Here is a 19,598-nt window from a genome sequence, read left to right on the forward strand (position 1 = left end):
CAGATATTCTGGTTCCAAAGGGGCAGCCTCGGTCCTCCAGCTTAAACCGCAGGTCAAAGTTCAACATTCACTTCGTGGATTAGTAAAAATGTGTGAACAGCCATAATGTTGGTGTACCTCTAGAACTTTAAGTATCCTAATCAAATCTGAGTTCTATGCCGACTAGTTTATGTTACTTCAATCATGAACATGGACAAACATTACGAGTAAACCGTCACCGAAACGCTTGTGATTTCACAGAACCGTTAGCCGGTCTGCAGAGACTCGCAAATAATCACAACTCGGCAAAGACACAGAGTTTGACAAAAATAACTTTATAGTGTCGTCTGTTCCTGCACTGCAATATTTTATCACCTGAGACAGTGGATTTTAAGATCGACAATCCTGCCTCGGAACAAAAGGATGATCACTCTCGTGAAAGTTATATCAAATTACAACATACTGCCTTGTGACAACTTGGACGGAAGCATGACCCTGACAGACCAGTATGGCTGCTGCTGACTGGCCTTCTGCCTTTAAACTTTGCTTCCATTTCTTCTCGACTTCATCACTTATCCCAGAGATGTTCACGGTTCTCCTCTCTCTCTTCATTCCATTGCAGAGTGGGTGTAATTAGACTAAAAGCTCACCCACCCATCTCTTTTGTCTCGACGTCCCTCCATACAATCACCTCCCACTCACCCCTTCTGCCGTCCCTCTTGTTCCGCAGCGACTCATCTCATTTAGCCGACGCAGCAAAACACACTCCGATATAATTGCCACCAATCAAGTCCTTTGGGATATTAAGAACGTGAGAGCAATGAAGATGGAAGGAGATCCGACATTTCATCGAGAGAAAAGCAGGGACAACATTTTATACTTTCCCCCCACCGCCCACACACTCAGTGGGACAGCCAGGAGATGCCAAAAGCGAGAGGTCAGTGTGCGAGACGTCACGCCAGTCACCGTCCCAAGATCACAGATCAGTGGAGACGAGAATGAATTTAAGGAATCACTTAGAAACAGGAACTCATTCGAAAGTGGACAAGCCAGGTAGAGCATGGCCACTCAGTGTGACCCAACTTCCATATAATGGCATCACAGGATCAGTCTCGTTAGCCGATAAACGGCCAACATCATCAAGGAGCCCCGCTGTGAAAATGAAAGCCATTATGGCAGCACATTTTCAACAGTCGATGCAGTCATCATTTTAAACACGCCCGTCATCGAATGAAGGGCATTCTTGAGTTCAGTTTCTTTCGTGACTCAAGTCTGTCTCTTTTCCTCATTTTGAGATTTGAGTTTTCTTTTCAAGAATTCATTCTAATAACTAATTCTAAAGTTTGGCATGATGGTGGCGCTAGAGAACAGGTCATGGTTTCATTATCAAGGGGTTATTTGTGTACAAATAAACCATTTTCTGTAACTTTTGCATCTCGTGGAGGCAAATTTCCCCGGGGTTAAAATGTTAGTAATATTTAAGGATAACAGAATAGTTAAACAATCTGACAATAGGCGGCCTCAGGCATTTTTTTTAACAACCAACTTAGAGAAGACCTCACCACAAGACGAAGTTCTGAATATCTTGTTTGACCTGAGGCTGATGATAATCATCAAGTCATAGCCCTCCATTAACAGATAATGATTCTACTGTCTCTCATACATTCAGACAGTTGATGATCCATCTGGATTTTTACACACCCCAATCTGTCAAATCACTCTGACTCCTATTTGGATAAATGATGGGTCCTGCAGAGGACAAAGTTCTTTTTTGGAGCCAATAGTTCAGCTGGTCAATTCAAAAAATATTATAAAAGACAATAAGCTGAAGAATTTTGCTCTAATTTGGACACCAAATGTCACCTAGGTCCTCCAAGTAAAAAAAAAAGTCAATTAACAATGGGCAAATACAGATCCTAAGTAATACCTCGACATACGAGCGCTTTGACATACCAGTGTTGGTATAATTACGGTATGTCACAGTATTAAGCGTCTACGTACCGTCCTTCTCAAGTTGCTGTTGGCAGATGTCTGGCACATTTAATGCATTAGTCAGACCTGTTGGCCAGTCCCTAACATGGGACTGTTTCTGTTGAGCTTCCAGTAGTTTTGCAGCCCCCCCCCCCTTACAAACTGAAGGTCACCCACCGCCTGTGAGCTTCACGCTGTCCACAAACATCCTCTGGCATCACTGCAGGCCATTTGTTTGTACCCCAGACTTCCGCGATACTGTGGATGTATATATGAGTTCATGTGAATGTGTGTCCATGCGTGTTTGAGCCACGAGTCAAAATGTCCACGCTGCATCAACAATAGAACAGAGCAACCGCTGAGGAATACGACACACAGCTGCAGCCACCACTGATAAAGCTGCAGCCAGTAGAATCACAAAGAACACAGATATAAATGTAGAAACACATGAACTAAATACTCAAAAGGAGCCACATGCACAGATACTCCTAAACAAATGTGGATTAAATGATCCCCCCCCCCCCCAAAAAAAAAAAAGTTAAAATGAATCACTAAATGTGACTGAGCTCTGACAAACTGTCTCCAAATTACACCCTCATTCTCCTGTTGTAGGCAGTTATGGGTAATCGCGTACACAAGCACACACTAAACAAGCAGACACTTTTTCCGCTTAAGCATAATTTCAATCCCTCCCCTCCAACACAACGGCAAATTAAAGGAAAAGTAACATAATTCTGCTAAATCTGTTATGCTAATTACAGAGCGGGTCTCATGGGGGAGAGAGACGTTGCTAAGTGGCTTTTAATTCTTTTTGCCTGGAAAGAGATGTGGGAGAACGCCAGAGTGGAAGAACCACAGAGAATGAGCAAAAAAAAAACAACTAATCCAATACTACTGTTAAAATACGCTCCAACGCAGCAACAATGGCTTAAAGGAATTAAGAACTCGGGGGAAGAGAAAGGAGGCCCAAAGCAGGCAGCAGGCCAGAGAACAAGTAGCCTTATCAGCTCCGGGGCTCCGGGTTCCCCCCCGGCCGGGAGGGGCAGGAGAGGAAAAGGTTTTGAGGCCAACTTCGTGTCCTGTAGCTTTTGCCAGCAGTCATGCGGTGGGTGAGGCAAACTGCCGCATACCGGTACATGGACGGCACCGGAGAAACTCGGGCATGAAAAGCGTGTTGTGCAGCAAATTCTTGTCACATACTCTTCACAAAAATGATTCTTTTGATATTAAGTCGTCTTAAACACTTACTCAAATATCAATGTCTGTTCTTATGACAAATAGGCAAATATTTTTTAAACAGCAGTGTTCTTATGCTTTAATTATCTCCACCAGGTGAAAAGATACATTTGGGAAATAGTATTTCATCACATCAGGCCTCTGAATTCAGCTCAATGAGAGCACAGAACATGCTCTTATTAAGTTCACTGTACGACTAACAAAGGCTAACTTGGAGGCCGTTCCCCCCCACCCCCCTCCCAAGTGCTGTGAAGAAAGACCAGAGGTTCCAATTGAGGGACTTGATACATGGATCTCAGAACAAACTAGATATCAGACCTGATTTATGGAACCCCATCATCCATCTCGTCACCATCATTATGGAAATAGTCCAGAATATATTGAGTAATACAGCGGGCTTGGGCACCGAAGCGTACTTGCATGTCTAGTGGGACCAATCCATGACACCAGAGTTTGTGAAAGATCGCAGATCTATCCCATTAAAAAACATGAAACGCATCATTTCTTTGTGCCCAGAATAAAACAGTGAAATCAGATTTTTTTCCTACCATATCTGAATAGTATATTTTCATAATATGTTTGTTTTACTCTGCCACCTGTCCATAATCTGACACAGGCAGGATGAGATAATTCAGTTGGACCATTGGGATCGGATCAAGGCCACTCGGCCGCTTTGGTAAAGGTGACTTACATCACCTAGCGAGTGATATTACGTTAATGAAAATGGAGGCATGACAAAAATGAAGTACGATTGATTGCAATGATTCAGGGCCCATCACTCCAGGATCACAGTTACACGGACCTTTTAAATAAACCGACTCATGTAATCAATAACATGGTTCCTAAATTATTTGCATACATATTTTACTTGGTTTATGCAGCACAATTAGAACTTTCCTTTCTAATAGATCATTTACAATCAGATTTTTATCAAGCAATTCAGCATTTCAAACCCATACTGGTCTGCTGCAACACCAGTTAAATCAAGAAAGAGTTAGCACGTAAGCAAATCAACCTTTTCAAATAAGCACAAATCACACCGACCAGATAAATGGACTCGAGTTATTTTACAAGCCTGTTCGGCGTAACTAAAAGTAATTTCAAATATTCAATTATTTAAATGTAATGAAAGGATAATACTGACATTAGTATTACACAGGTCTCTATCAGCAATCGAGAGTCTTAACCATTATTAGTAATTAAACTGCTGCTTCGGAAGAGAATAAAAAGAAAAAGTCTACATTTATATTCCATATGCAGCTCTTCGTTTTAATCCACTGACATAATGAAATGTTCATAACTGTGGTGACTCAAAATTACAGGAACAACTGCATCGTGATCGCTTGTCCACATTTTACGTACCTCTACTCTTGATTTGAACTAGACTTGCCAGATGGTGAAGTGGGAAGCTGCAAATGTTCTTAAAATGCCTTACGACTCATTTCACAGCATTACGGCAGAGCGATATGCACTGGATGCGCCGCTGGAGGCAACCCGTCATAACAATAAAGCAGAGTTTAAATAGCTTCTCCACTCTTTAACAAGTAAAATCAACAGTTCTTATATTCAAATGTCTTTAACGGCTACTGGAGTTTATGTCTTAAAAAAGTTTAGTTTATTGAATGTAGAGGTGCACTACATTAAATCAAAATAAATTAAAGACGCTCAAGATTTTATGTGCGATACTATAATGATGCAATCAGAGCCATCCATCACCATCTCCATCCGTGGGTTATGATTTCGTGGTGTGAAAAAGGCCACAAGGAGCTTTTATAAATCAGGATGATTTCAAGTATCTTATGAATACACAGAACACAAACAGACGTCATGAATTTAAACCCAAGCACCTCCCCGTTACTCCCGCATCTAGTTCCAGATGCATCCTCACAAAAACAAAAGCTCAAACTCAGTCTTATTGTTGGTCCGTCCATAAGCTCATGCTTTTAGTGTCCTGTCACCGAAACGGCATCCAGCTGCCAAGCAACCACTTCCTTACAGATAAACAATGACAGAGGTATTTAAAAAAAAGTGTGTAGTGAGGAAAATGCAGCTAGAGTGTCAACCATAGGCCATCTTTATGACAGGCAAACTGCGTGCATGTGCCGAGAAAGTGGCACGCGAGTACCTGAAATTAGGTGCAGATGCCCATTCCAGAGCGAGGCAGGCCATGTCCACGGCAGCGTACACCAACAGAAAGAAAATGGTCACGATGCTGGCGATGGTGTTGAGCTTCCCCGAAAACAACACCAGCTAGAAGGAACACAAGAAAGGTCACTTATCAAAAGTGGCACAGAGTACCGGACAACGTCTCATGACTAGAATCTAACAAGTATTGAAACTACTGGGGTAGTTCTCCCTTTCATCTACATTTATACGTTCTAATGCCCTCGCCGAGAGCATTTTGAACTAACAAACTCCTTACTTTAAAACTCTTTAGAACAGTTAGGAAAGCTAACTGTTTACTGTCAAAGGTATTCATTTCATCTCCAACACGGAACTACAGGAGGTTTAGTTTTGTGACCGACCGCCAAGGCTTCACCAATTCAGCTTTGATGTTGGATTACGATGCTGAATAATAGCTAGAGCTATTCTGATATCATTGTGAAGCTGACCTTTAATGTGTTGGATAGAACATTTTATTACTACATAATTTGATCTTATTAGGCATCTGCGACAGTTTGTCATAATGCATGTAAAAATTGTTCAGGTAATTAAAGCTCAACCTGGAGAGAACCTGGACCATGTGCGGAAGTCTGAAGAACGTCATGAGTGGAATGGGCGCCATGAAAACATCTCAGAATGGAGCTCGCAGAGGAGACATTACAAAAACTTACATCACCAAATTAAAAAAAGGGAAATTCTATGACAAAAGATTTTAGCGATAACAAGGAGCAGAGGTTCCGTATTAGAGACGAGGACCCTACGATAATCAGCCATTGGTCTGTTTTGGTCCCTTATGAAGGTTTTCTGGCGTTAGATAACGATTATCTTTCTGCACTCTAGTTGGAAGGTGACAGCAAGGACAAATTTGACCAACATCTAGGGAGCAAGTCACTGATAAAATTAATTTCTCTCTTTTTCAAGGGGCCGGTGAAGGACCTAAAGTGGTCCCTCGGCTAAATGATGGGGGTCAGTGATTAAGGGTAATCCTCACTTTGAATTAAGAGGGTAACTTGGCTGCTGCTCAGCTACATGCAGTCAACTCTAAGCTTCAGCAGCAATGTGACAACACAGTCATGTTGTAGAAATATCTGCCCGATTCAGAAAGGGGGGGGGGCGGGATGTAGATTCCCAGTTATCATACATTTCATGATTTGCTAGAAACTCCACTGCAGTTGGAGTACATCATCTTCAGCTCAAGGGCATAACATTAGTATTAATGGAGGAGGGATTGCTGCAACTCTGATCACCAAGCCCACGACTGAAGCAGAAGTAAACTCGGAGAGGAGAGAGAGGCGAGGTGCTAATGATAGAGAAGTCACTAATAATGTCACATTATTGGCAGATGATCAGAAAGAGAACGCCGAAGACGGAAAGACAAGAGAAAAAGAAGGATGACAGAAATAGAAGGTGACTAAGCGAGCATTTCTGACCTCTGGCAGTCAGAGTCAGTGGGAAATTCGCCACCGCTCCCCGTGGATCTGGGTCCACCACTGCATTAATTAGACATTAACTTGGATACGTATGGGCACCTGCTGACACACCGGAAAGTGTGTGTGGGTGCGTAAGTACATGCATACATTGAATGTGTCCCGGCCGTGTTTTCGTGTGGTGATTTCAAAGACCTCCATTCTTTTTGTTAGAAAGCAGTGTGCATAAATTGCCATAAATCTTTACTGAAATAAGATTCACAAAGACATTTTTTATTAAAGAAGACGTGAGCAGACGCAGCTGAGTAATGCCATGACACAGAAACATCCAAGACTCAGTGGGAAGAATTGGACGGTTTGCTTAAATGTCTGTTTAACTTTGGAGGAAGATAAAGTACCGGTATGCCAAATGAAGGTAGCGAACATTTTCCTTGTTTAATAAAAAACAATAAAAAATGTAAACTAACTAAGTGCTATTAACTGATTAACAAGGCAGGAAGTTGATCATGCCTTGTCTAGTCTAAAAAGAAAAACTTAAGCCATCAATTTGGCAAGTTGTGTCTATTTTATTCATGTCAGTTGTGGTGTCACTTAAAATAAAATGTGACATGGCAGATAAGGGATATTGAAATATTGATCATCTGAATTAGCATTGAATGGATGAATCAATGAATAAACACAGAAGGAGCAAGCGCTTTGGCGGTATTTCATGCACAAGGTTGAACTCAACTGGCTATTTACGGTTGTGGTCAGGATTAAAACTATAAAACACTTTGGACCTTCAAGCGACGAGTGAAAATGATGTTTATGAATTGCAAAAAGAGGTTTCCTCAGCCATGGAGGGTCAGAAGTCAAGAGGGAAACCAGGGAAGATGTTTTGGGATTTTGTTTTTCCATGCTGCCTGAGTATTTCCATCATCCTGATTGGTGTCAAGATGGAGTAAACTATGGAGCTTGTGAAATTATTTGCAAATACGACAGTTTTAATTGCTGCAATTACGGGATTGTGAGCTCCTGAAGGCATGGAATAAATCTGACTAGCATATGTGCACCTTTAATGCACATGATCTCACCCAGCCCAGGTTAAAAGTCCTATAAGAGAAAGACTTTAATCATATCTTCCCTACTCTTCCTCTCTTTTCCATCCTGTGAGTGTTTGAGGTGAGATTACGATCAGACTTGTGTCATCAGTGAATCATTCAAATGGCAGAGGAAGAGGCAGAGAGAAAGAGGACAAGAGAGTCAATGATCTCTGATGGCAATGGTGGTGGGGTTTAACGATTGCAATCTAAATGCTCTTCAGACTTCTTTCTGAAGAGTGGCAGAGATGAGAAGAGAAAGAGAGGGACAGGAAGAGAGTGAAAACAATGACAAACCATTCAGCCTTTCACACTCACCTCTGATAATGATAAGACAGCCGGGCCTATTTACTCTTGTGATTCCCTCCTCTTTGTGTTGCACTCCTCACTCATTTATTCTGCCAATATTTTCTCCTCAGTCTGAATTACCCGCTTTCTCATACTTACAAAAAGCAATTGAGGCAAAAGAAATTCTTTCGAATTGGTTAAATATTTGTTCTGCATCAACCATGAAGGAAGCATTCTAACCTTTAAAGATCATTTTTACTTTGAATTTTAAATTTTGCAACCAACTCCAAGAAAAAAGAAAAACATTTGAGAAGTACCTCTATATAAAGCCAACTAGAAAATCTGTGCCCTGATTTCATCCATTCTTGGTTTCAGAGGAGATTCCTACTCTGATGATACTTGACGTTTTATTTAAATCAGATTAATGAAAAATAACTGACATCGGGCATTTTGTATGAGATTTCCCTTCTGAAGTATATCGTCAGTGACTTTCATAAAACATATTCAACTTCTAATTGCATGTCCACTAACCTGCACGAGGAACCAGGTCATGATCACTGCGACCCAGGGATTACCGCTGAGAGATGTCCTCTTAGCCGGAGACAACACCTTTCCTTCAAGGATGACAAGAGATATTGATGATATAATAAGAGCCTGGGTAGATTTTAGAGATTAGTATGGATAGTAAATATCTTTCAGCAACACACGCCATATAAAAAGATCAGCACCGTCCTTGGAGATCCTCATCAAAAACAACCCCATGCCTAACGAATGGTTCAAAAACGCTCTCTACATCTGGCCTTATTGAAGAAGTTCCTCGACATCTCCATTGTTCCGCAACATTCGTTTGGCTGTGTCTGAGCCGTGTAATGCTTCCTCCAACATATGCCGGACTGTTCTGCTCTGAGCCATAATCTTTCCACAACAGACCACACTAGTTAGTTTCAGAAGTTAATAAATGCTAATTGAACTGGGGTTTGCTAAACTGCAAACACGTCAGTTTAATTTTCTTAAATAATTTCAGGGTAAAGCTCATGTCAATTACCAGTAACCTCATTAAAAGCATTACTGCAAAACATGTCACTAACTGTAAAAAACAAACTAAGGCAAAAGTTATAACTGACAAGTTGTCACACTCATGGTTCAATCACTTCAACTGGTTTTTCTTTAGATAACATTTTATCATTATCTAACTTATTAGCATGCCATTTAGACACCATGAACAGTAGTAACGTAAACTTAATATTGTCCATTACATTAAGTGCGTCCAACATTTTTTAAAGTCATCCGGGAAATTGGAATACTTTTATCTTGAGGTGAGAGAATAAAGCCCGTTAGAAGACATTGTGTTCCTTTTTCTGTTTCCTTTTCTACTTCACGTTGTTTCTTAAAAAACATGCAGAAAGATAATTGAACAGAGCAGCGATAATGTTACAGCTGAAAGCACAGACCAGCTCTAGCTAACAGGCAGCGATGTCTAATGTTAGTGACATTTTGTTTGAAACGCTTGTAATTAGTTACAAAAGGGAGAGCGGGGGAGAAAGCGAGAGTCAAACTAAGCTGGCATTATGGCCATTCATTTAGAGCTTCTGGTTTTTCCAAACCTGAAATTTGAGGATGACATTTGTATTGAATAGCGACATAAGAATATAGGACAATAAAGGAAGGGGGTAATGTGGCTGTGGAGGGGAGAGGGAATCACAGCTGATTAAAGTCTCACCGATTTGATTCTAGTCCTTTAAGTCAGAACGGTTCAGCTGAGAGGGCGCCCAGTGCTTAGAAGATGAAAATAAAGGGTGCAGGTGAAGGAGTTAGCGAGTTATAGGGAGGAAAAAAATGGAAGATGTGTGGGATCGCTGAACAAATGGGTATGTGTGTGTGTGTGTATGTAGAGTCATGGGTCTCCATCCAGTCTGACTATCGCATAGAGAAGCTCACTAATACCTCCCTGACACGCACGCACAATAGAAAGCCAAATTAAAGTGTAAAGGCCCTGACAAACGGGCCAAGGATGAGAAAAGTGACACAGTGCAACGGTTTAATGATAAGTCTTTTTAACATTTCAGCATTTAGATTTCTTGAAGAGTACAGTTTGAATGTCATCAGGGTCGGCACGCCTTCATTAGGAAACAGGCAACCGTAATTTCAGCTACAAAAGAACCTACCGAACAAGTCGTCCCTGGCCAGGGCGTAGAGGATGCGCGAGGCTCCAATCAGGTTACTCATGGCGGCAGAGAGCGTCGAGGAATAAACCCCGATGGTGACAAAGGGGTTCCAGATGTTGATGTCTCTAAGGAAACTGTAATCCCTCTGAAGTAGGACCCTGGAAAAGTTTGAAGAATGTAAGAGATTAGTTTTAGTTGGGTACTGCCCTTCATGAAGAAGTTCAACCAGAACAACTCGTGTTTACACTTCGTCATCTTTCGTGTAACTTTATAACTGCATGTTTTGAATTTTCTTTTTCAAGATGAAGTCGTCCTCTGGATGGAGCATAATAGCTGAACCGCCGTGTCAACAGCTCCATCTCCATTACAGCCGACTCATTACCCTCTGAAGATATTAAGAGTACTGCGAGTAGGGGTTGCTCCGCCAAACAAATCTGTGTGTTGTTTGTAGTGAGAATTCAAAGTGAAATATTTAATTTTTTAGAGAATATTTCACTCAGACTGAATGCTTTATCGTGAAACAAAGATAACGGTTAGCCATGTAAACGTTTCTACGCGCCAACATTAGCTCATGGCACAGCTGAAACGTGTGACTAGTTTGGCATTTGTCCATAAAGTATGAGGATGGATCATCCAGAAAAAATTAGGAGTCAAGAAAACTGAACTGATGGTTCTATTTTAGAAGCATCTTCAAAAACTGTTTCCCCCTTGTTCTACAGCAACTATTGAACTGGCTCCAACCAGCCTCCACGGTCCAGGACAGCTGAAAGAGCAGCTATTAAGGGTTCTGTACTGTGTCACTAAGAAAGTCAGTAGGACCGCAGAGAATTCAAAGAATTAATAAAGTTTAAACCTGCATGACGACTGTTAACTGCTGCCAGGATTACACAAAAATAATAAAAAGTTTAATTCTAAATCAGAGAAGAGATACAGATTCAGGTTGTTGTTTTTTCCACTATTTAATCAATGGTGGTTTTCTAAATATACATAAACATGCCAGCTTCACAAGTCCACTAAAGCAACTATTACTATAAAAGTTTAAAAGAAACACTTGCATCATCATCATCATCATCACCCAGAAGACCTCAATATCCTTGCTCTGGCTGCAGAAAGATAAACCCTTGATCATACTCCATTCATACGAGGAGATCAAAATCAAGTGCTTCGAATAGGTTCACTTCAACCTCATTTATTCTGTGGAGGCCAAACGTGTCCAATGAAATAGAACACGCCTGAAGAAGAAGTGATCACTCTGCCGGGGTGCCCAACGATGAGGTCATGAAATATTTCAGCGTGTGTAGGAGCGACTGCTACGCTAGACATGAGGAACGACGGAGGACATAAACCCCAGCAGGGTATGTATGATTGCGACCCCCCCCCCACCCCCCACACACACAACTCTTTTCAATATAACACAGCCAGAGAGGGGAATTAGAGTGCAAAGTGCTTCCCTCACTCTCTCCTGATCCATCTCAATCTCTTTGCATTTCAATACACACAAAATGAATCCATTTCCTTCCCTCTTCACCTCCAAAAAAGTTTTTAGAGACCCTCAGTATTTTCCTAGCTTCTCTTCACCCCATGTCCGCTTACCACAGTCTGTCCTCACTCTTTTGCTTTTCTTTCCCTTCATTTCTCTCGTAATTAAATGTATAACCATGTTTTCTTTCACCTCAAGTACTCATTATGGCTCTCTAAGTATTGTTCATTTCATTCACAAATCTAAACATACTATTTACACATGTAGATAGACCGGCAGGAAGCACGCATTCAGACAGAGGCCTGCATAAACACTGATCCACACAGTGCATATGCCTGGGTGCACACAGATGTTCGCAATACTACAAGCCAACTAGACCAACATTCTGAGAAGTAATCAGGCAAAGTAGGACATGCCAAGTGCCTTTCATATTTGTGCGGTTTACGAATTACCAATTACAAACCATTGCTTTTACCAGAGTTTTGGATATACGACGAAAATAAAATATCACAAGTCTAGTATACACAGTTGGATGAAGAGTCTCCTCTTTGAAGCAAACTATAATAAGTAGAACCAACACAAAAAAAAAGTTGCTGTATATGATGGAATTCAAGAACGAGTGTTTGCTGCGACGTGTGTGTGTGTGTGTGTGTGTGTGCGCGCGCGCGCGTGTGTGTGAGGGGTGAGTAACGATGAGGGTCAGAACTCAGAGGCTGATTAATTTCTCTGACGTGCAGCAGCAGCAAAATAAATCAGGAAAAGCTTGACATTTCCAAACTGGCTCTCAAAAACAAAGCCGCCACAACCTGGGTGACAGCAATGACAAATTGTGTGTGTGTGAGAGAGAGAGTGAATACATGAGAGAGAGTGCCCGTTTGTGTGTTGGATCGTTCCATCGTTTCTTAGCATGTTGTGTAGTCATTACCATGACAGCATTGCTTATGTGACTACCTGTGCAAGTGTGTGGCCCGAAAAATCATCAAGCTGAAATGAGTTCTGCTAAATAAGGAGAGAACAAAAGCACAAGTGGCAAAATGAAAGAAGCTCATTTAGCGATGACGGGGGGAAATAAAGCTGACTGACTAAAAGGAGCTCATGAGATCATCGGGCTGATTGTTCAGAGTTCTCATCAGCTCATATGTTTACCACTTTGATTCCTGCCCTCATTTGTGCATTCATGCAAATTCATCTTTGAATCCATCAGTTCACGTGGTTGTGCCTCTGATAATTAGTCAGTGGTTTGGTCAAATGTTACGGATCCATTATCAGCAATTTCTCAAGTGCGATTCAAAACGCAGTGCCAGGGAGAGGAATGCGAGTTTCGATTGCAGCGGTGTCACGATTCTCATCACACACAGTGCTAATTCTGCTTGTTCAGGTGAGGTCACCCCTAATCAGGACTGGCATAACGATTCAGGATCATCTAGTTTAATGATCCTGATGAAATTAATGTTCAGTCGGGATCAAGGCTGGTTACTGGGATCGCTCCAGTTTATGGAAAACATCACCGTTATGTTCATCGTGTGATCATGTGGCCATTTGTGTCTCTACAAACCTGAACTTTGATTTAGTTCTGCTTTTACGAAAGGACTAATCCATGCAACAACTAACAAGACAAAGCTCCAGCCTACTGCATTTAGCAGCGGAATCCAATGTGGTCACCTTGATCAGTAGGGTAACTGTAGCCTGAAATACAGAGACGTAAAAAGCATCGATGCAATAGAACGTAAAGGGGAGAGATGCGAGAGCCAGAGGAGCAGAGTTAAGTGCTCTCAAGAGAGCAGACTGTGGTTAGGGATTATTAAATGGGATCAATAACTAACAAGGCTTCTCTGCTCACACACTACCTCATTCTCTCTTCCACCATCCTCAATCTCTAGCTTCCCCCTTTCTTCCAGTTTTTCCCCACCCACACTCTGCATGTCTGATTCTACAGAGCCCGTCTAGCGATTCACATTTAAAGAGGTTTTACATTTTCCAGATGCCCTCTTGTTTTCCGGCGCCTCTACATTTCAACATTTCCAATCATTTTCTTCAGTCACTCGTTGCGCCAGCTTCCGAAGTCCAACATTTGCCGATATTGGTTTAAAGAAGGGGCCGACCACACAGAATATAATTTATCCTTTTGTATAAACCTTCTGTCCAACTTAATTCCGTTTCAGTCTCTTTATTGAACGTTCTTTAAATCCATTTTATCAATCCATTAGATTATTTTGGTGTAATCGTGCTTTGGAAAAGAAAATCAATCATAACTTTCTTTTTATTTAGCCAAGGGAGTAATCAGTAAAATGTAAAAACCCAGTTAACAAGTCGCATTAAAATAAAACCCACTTAGATCCAAGAAAACAAGCAGAAATATTACTTGGACTGAAACACTTGACTAAAAATAAACTCAAGTTATGATAATTTAAGACAACATATCTAAACATACCAGGCGAGCTTTATGATTTTTTATTTTCTCTAGTCTGACCCATATTTTCCAGTCAGACATTAGATTTAGTTCTTATTCTTACATTTGAACGATTGAGCTCAAAACTTATGTGGCCATTTTCATAGATTAGGCATCAATGAGTAATTCAAGCAGTAAATAACACTATGCATGAGCCATTGACTCGAACTTTTTTGTAAAAAAAATGAATGCCTTAAGTTTGTGGATTGTATTTATTTTAACTATGACAAGATCATTAATTTATATATTAAGATGGCCAGATGGGACGCTTTGGCAGGCCAGATGTAGAGTTCCAGCTGCCAATTTATGATCCCTGCTCCAGAACATAGATAGTAAACTTCAGAGCAGGACTTCTTATCAACGTGTTTAAGGATCTGATTAAATGTTGACTTGGTGTGTAAGGTTGGTGCTACCTGTAGCTGATGGGTGAGGTATTTATCGATTATAATAAACTGCTATGTATTATTCATGATCTACACCAAGTGCCTGCCAGCCAACTCTAAATGAAAAAAAACCCTCGATACATAAACCCCGTCACCCAACCCTCCTTCCATCTCCTCTGTTGCTCTCCATTCCCGTGCCACCTCCTCTAATCTCAGCAGCTTGGGCATGTTGTTGAAGGCTGGGCCTTTACTGCCGCCGTTTAAAATACGGGCGCAGCGTTGAAAAGAAGAGGCAAAAGTGAGAGCAATCTCTGCAGTGGAGAGATAGCAGGTGAGTAACAGAAAGGAGGGAACATGGACTGTGTGGATGGATGGATGAATGATAGACAAGGTGGAAAGGCAAAGAAAAAATGGAAAGCAAGCATGCTGCTGTGAGGCGATAGTGCCAAGACAAAAATGGGGGAGTGAGTAACAGAACAGAAGGGAGATTGGATGCTGTATCTTACAATACCTTGGCAACAGTTTGAACAAGGATGGAAAGAAAGAGGGAAAGCGATGACTGGGACAGACGAGCGTTAGGCGACACCAAGTTCCTGAATCCCTTCGGACAGAAAGACAAGAATGAGACGACTTGGATGCCAAGACCATGATTTCAGTATTTTAAGCTGCAATTTAATAAATATTGCCGTCAACATAAAGTGAATAGAAACTGTATTTTATCAGACAGCCTCTCTATTCTACATTATTTGATGTGCGAGGGGTTTTGGTGGTCTTTAGGAAGCAGAGGAATACAGGAAGTTAATCACAAAGATTGAAGAACATTAGTCCTTATTAAACTACATCTTCGTTTTTGTACCAATTAAACAAAGGACAGATAGTTTAAGTAACATCCATCAGTCGTGAGTTTTAGAGCTGGATCTGACGCGTCACATTGCATGCGCCTACCGGCTGTACAATACCTTTAATTCATAATGTGCATACGCTTAAACAAATTTGCCAGATCGTGTTAACATACCTTTGGGACATGGAGATTGTATCAGTGTTAATGACAAGTTCAGACAAAAGTTTCATCTGACTTGAAATTAATAACAAAGTTTAGAATTTTCCTTTTTGCCTCAAATGTGCTTTCACATCTTCAGTTGGTGCACAAGACGTAGCACACACACACACACACACACACACACGCTCCCTGATACTATGAAGACCAGTGTTTCAGACCGAGTGATGCACCTCCTCACGTGATCCCCCTCTCCTGAGCTCCTGGAGAAGCAGATGTTGGATTAGGCCAGAGGTTTCACCGCATTTTTAGTGCAAAAAAATCGAAGGCAGACGGAGAGATCGATTTAGATTGTCTATTCTTCAGTGAGAACAGGAGGCGAGATTGAGTTTCTGTCAGCATTAGCATGCCAGCTAGCATTAGGTTAACAGACACTGGAAGCACCTTCAGCTGCTGCAGAATGCCCTTCATTACCTGTGGCGGATTACTGACGTAATCATCCAGATTTTAAACTTATTAAGACATTAATATTAAACATGTTTGACATTAACAGGATGAATTGAAACTATATTGTCCAGAAATATCTGAAGGCTGCTTTGAACTGTCCATCTTGCTGCTCGTATGTTTGGTAATTAGTTTGTTGATATTAAAACTATAGTAATTGATTCACCAGAGAAGTTGGTAACGAGAAACAACTGGAGATGATGAATGAGTGAAATAGTGAGATTAACAAGGTAACCAGGGTGAGGTAGGAAAACAAGACATTATTGAGAGGATGGACAGAAAAAAGAAAAGTGCCGTGACAATTGATTGGTAGGTTGGGGGGGGGGGGGGGGGTTAGACACAGCGGGTGCATATTGTCATACGAGAGTGGAGCCGGAGTGAGGGATGCAGCCACTTCAAGGGGTGCAGATTGCGTACACATCGACAAGGCTGCGTGTCAGCGATAACAACAAAAGGATGCCCGGCATATTCAAATAATATCAAGTCAGTTATTAATGCAATCGTTTCTATAAAAACGCATTAGCCAACGGATCACAGACAGCCATGTGAGACACGCGCATCATGCAAAGAGCGCCCCTACAAAGCCAGCTCTACAGACCTGTAAACACACAACACAATTGTGGACCAATAGAACGAGTCGTCATCAGCTTGTATTACACGGGGCATTAAATTCAGAATTCTGTCTCACACACACACACGCACACACACACACACACACTACTTAAAGAGCGGGATAAAGTGGCAACGGAACAATTTGTCATGGATGCCCAGCTGGTCACACGGGGTTAATAGATTTCCTCTCTCATCTGTAGATTTCATCTCCATCGGCCACGGCCCCCCTCTTACCATAGTGGCACATCATCATCATCATCATCATCATCAGCAGCAATAATCTCTAAACAGACAAGACGTGGGGTCACTCTATTAACGGTGACCTGGAAAACAGTTCTACAGCGTTCACATTCAAATGAGCAGCATTTGTTTTGCAGCGCTAATATCTGAAGCAGAAACATGCGCTCTCTCACACACACGCACACACACACCAAGTGCAGGCCAGTCAGCGCATCACAGCGATACCATTGTGGAGGGGGCGTAAAATCCGTAACGATCCATAACAAAGTTGCATTACATGGTTGGAGTGCTTCAGAAAACATACTTAAATGTGTGATGGAAAGAAAACGTGTGTAAAATGCGGCAAAATTCTTCACGCTGGAAGAAAGAACTTTCAACAGAATCCTTCCGTGGATCTCCAGGAAATCAAGGACTATTTAATGGCGAATAAAGGAGGAAGCGCTCAGCGTCAAGGAGCTCATCTCTAGTAATGAGCCCACACTGACACACACACACCTCCCGCTCCAGAGGAGGAACCCTTAGTTATTTTCAATCTGTGCTCCTTTGCCTTCCTGGGCGTCACTTAAAAATATAATCTTCACCAATTTCCCTGATTTTGCTCTGCTGCAACTCAAGGGAACTTTTATTGCTCCATCTCAATAATAAAAGAAAGCATGGCAGATGGGAGAGCGTGACTGCCACCTTCTGGATACACCAAGCAACTGCTGAGTTCCTTTTGCTTTCATTTTAGTAGTATCGGAAATACGCTTTAAAATGTAATTGATTGTTCAGTACTGTAAACCCGAGACAAATGTATTCAAACGTGAACAAGTCAAGTTGATTCTTCGTGTTTTGCTCTTTGTGAGATCACAATCATCTGTCCCAGTGTTTAATTTATAGGAACATGCACACATATCAGGATGATCTCATTTCAAGATGAATTTGCAAATGGTAAAAGGATGTATTTTAAACATTTGTGGCATGACAAAAATGTATTTAAATGTCCTTAGAGGGAAATATTTCTGATGTTAGATTTAAAGTTTTTCTTTAGTACGACCCCGCAGAAAGTGTAAAATGAAATACATTGCAGCACACAGCAGGCAGCGATATAGATCACTCAGTGGGTCCCGTCACGCCTCCTATTGGACCGCTTATCTCCGGATAGCGGCTACAGGCCAGCCAGTTTGTGGATCCTTGCGAGTTGGACGTCTAATATTGTCTGGTGACTTATCAAACTGCACAGTCGGAGCATTGTGTTCATCTGGGGAAGTGAAGCCAGTAAATTCCACCGCCGGAGATGTTACTGCATTGGAAGGAACCATTTGTGCCGCACAGAATGGAAGACGCAACCATCGACTCGACTATAAATGGTTTGTTACTTCTTGTTTTCCTGATCAAAATGAATGCGATAGAGAGAAACAAGGAAATGCTGCAGCAGAGAGGAATTTCTAAGCCCTTACAAGATTTCATAACTCGTGTTTTCTGGAAGAAAATACTCATCAGTTCTGGTCAGCCTCAATAAGCCGGGCGACAAGGAGCGATAACAGAGACACGAGAGCAATAAAACAAGATTCTATGACACGCTTCCCTTTCTCATTGGTTCTTATTTCTTTATCATGTTGTCCATTGCATGAGCAAGTTTGCAGACAGGACTTACACACACTATTGTAATAAACTTTTTACACACAATAAAATGAGACCGTGCTAACGATTGAGCTCAAACTAAAACTCGCTTCTGCAGCGCTACTTTTCTGTGAGTCCAAACATGATGACTACGGAACATAAAAGACCGTTTTTACTATGACCAGAGCATAAACGTGGACGACCTCAAACAGGGAGCTGAGACTGATCCGTGCGCCTAAATGCAGATGATATGAAGCAGGTTTTTACCGGTCCTGAGGCGAGGCTACATCGATGGGAGGAAAATTTAAATTCCACTGAAAGTCTTTCAGTGGAATTTCTCCCAAGACGTCCGAGACGCGTGACAGAAAAACAGGCTTCCAGAAGTAAAGTTACATCTGCGACCCCGGAACTGAAGGAACAAAATGGGCGACTGAGTTGCAATTTTAAAAATTGCGATGATTTGCATTTTGGTGATCAGTATTAGTGTTTGCTGTTTGTATTGACCATGAGCTCTTTTTACAAAAGAAAGCTGGGATTTATGGTGAACAGTGGTCGTGTATTTTCCTCCAGCCACTCAGGGAGCCACAAGCAAACTAATTTGTTGTTCCAGCCCATCCTTTGATAAATAATGACCCAACATGCAGCAGCTGCAGCGATTCCATGTTCTACCGATTCTACATTTGTGACCAAAAATAAATGTTTCCTGCCGTAATTCACAGCCTTACGTTTACAATCGTGAACAAGAAAGTCCAACACTTTTTAAAAAGTAGAGTAATTTATATCTTCAATCGCTGGAAAATATATGTAAGGATACTCTGTACGTACATGTGATCCTGGTGGGCGGAGATAGAGGAGCAGAAAGTGTGTTGAGACAGTTTATTAACAGCCAGTCTCTTATCAGCGAGCATGGTAGGTGGACAGAGAGGACAGTGCAGTGGGGGTGAATGATGGCTATATTGATCTCCAACGCTCTTAACAGCCCTGTCATGTCCAGTTTAGCACCTTGGCAACACCGGCTTTAGA

The 19,598-nt window shown here is 41.6% G+C and overlaps 1 protein-coding gene across 3 annotated transcripts in view; it reads right to left on the reverse strand.

Annotated features, from left to right (window-relative positions):
• LOC137912657 (solute carrier family 12 member 9-like) overlaps positions 1-19,598 on the reverse strand; it is a 32,501-nt gene that overhangs the window by 8,859 nt on the left and 4,044 nt on the right. For all 3 annotated transcript variants that reach the window (XM_068756796.1, XM_068756798.1, XM_068756797.1), the window contains exons 7-9: positions 10,309-10,466; positions 8,675-8,757; positions 5,312-5,436 (exon numbers count right to left, since the gene is read on the reverse strand). In XM_068756796.1, coding sequence (XP_068612897.1) covers positions 5,312-5,436; positions 8,675-8,757; positions 10,309-10,466 — 366 coding nt within the window. The remainder of the gene's footprint in view (positions 1-5,311; positions 5,437-8,674; positions 8,758-10,308; positions 10,467-19,598) is intronic.

The sequence above is a fragment of the Brachionichthys hirsutus genome, unplaced genomic scaffold (assembly GCF_040956055.1).
Source record: "Brachionichthys hirsutus isolate HB-005 unplaced genomic scaffold, CSIRO-AGI_Bhir_v1 contig_769, whole genome shotgun sequence".
Lineage (NCBI taxonomy): Eukaryota > Metazoa > Chordata > Actinopteri > Lophiiformes > Brachionichthyidae > Brachionichthys > Brachionichthys hirsutus.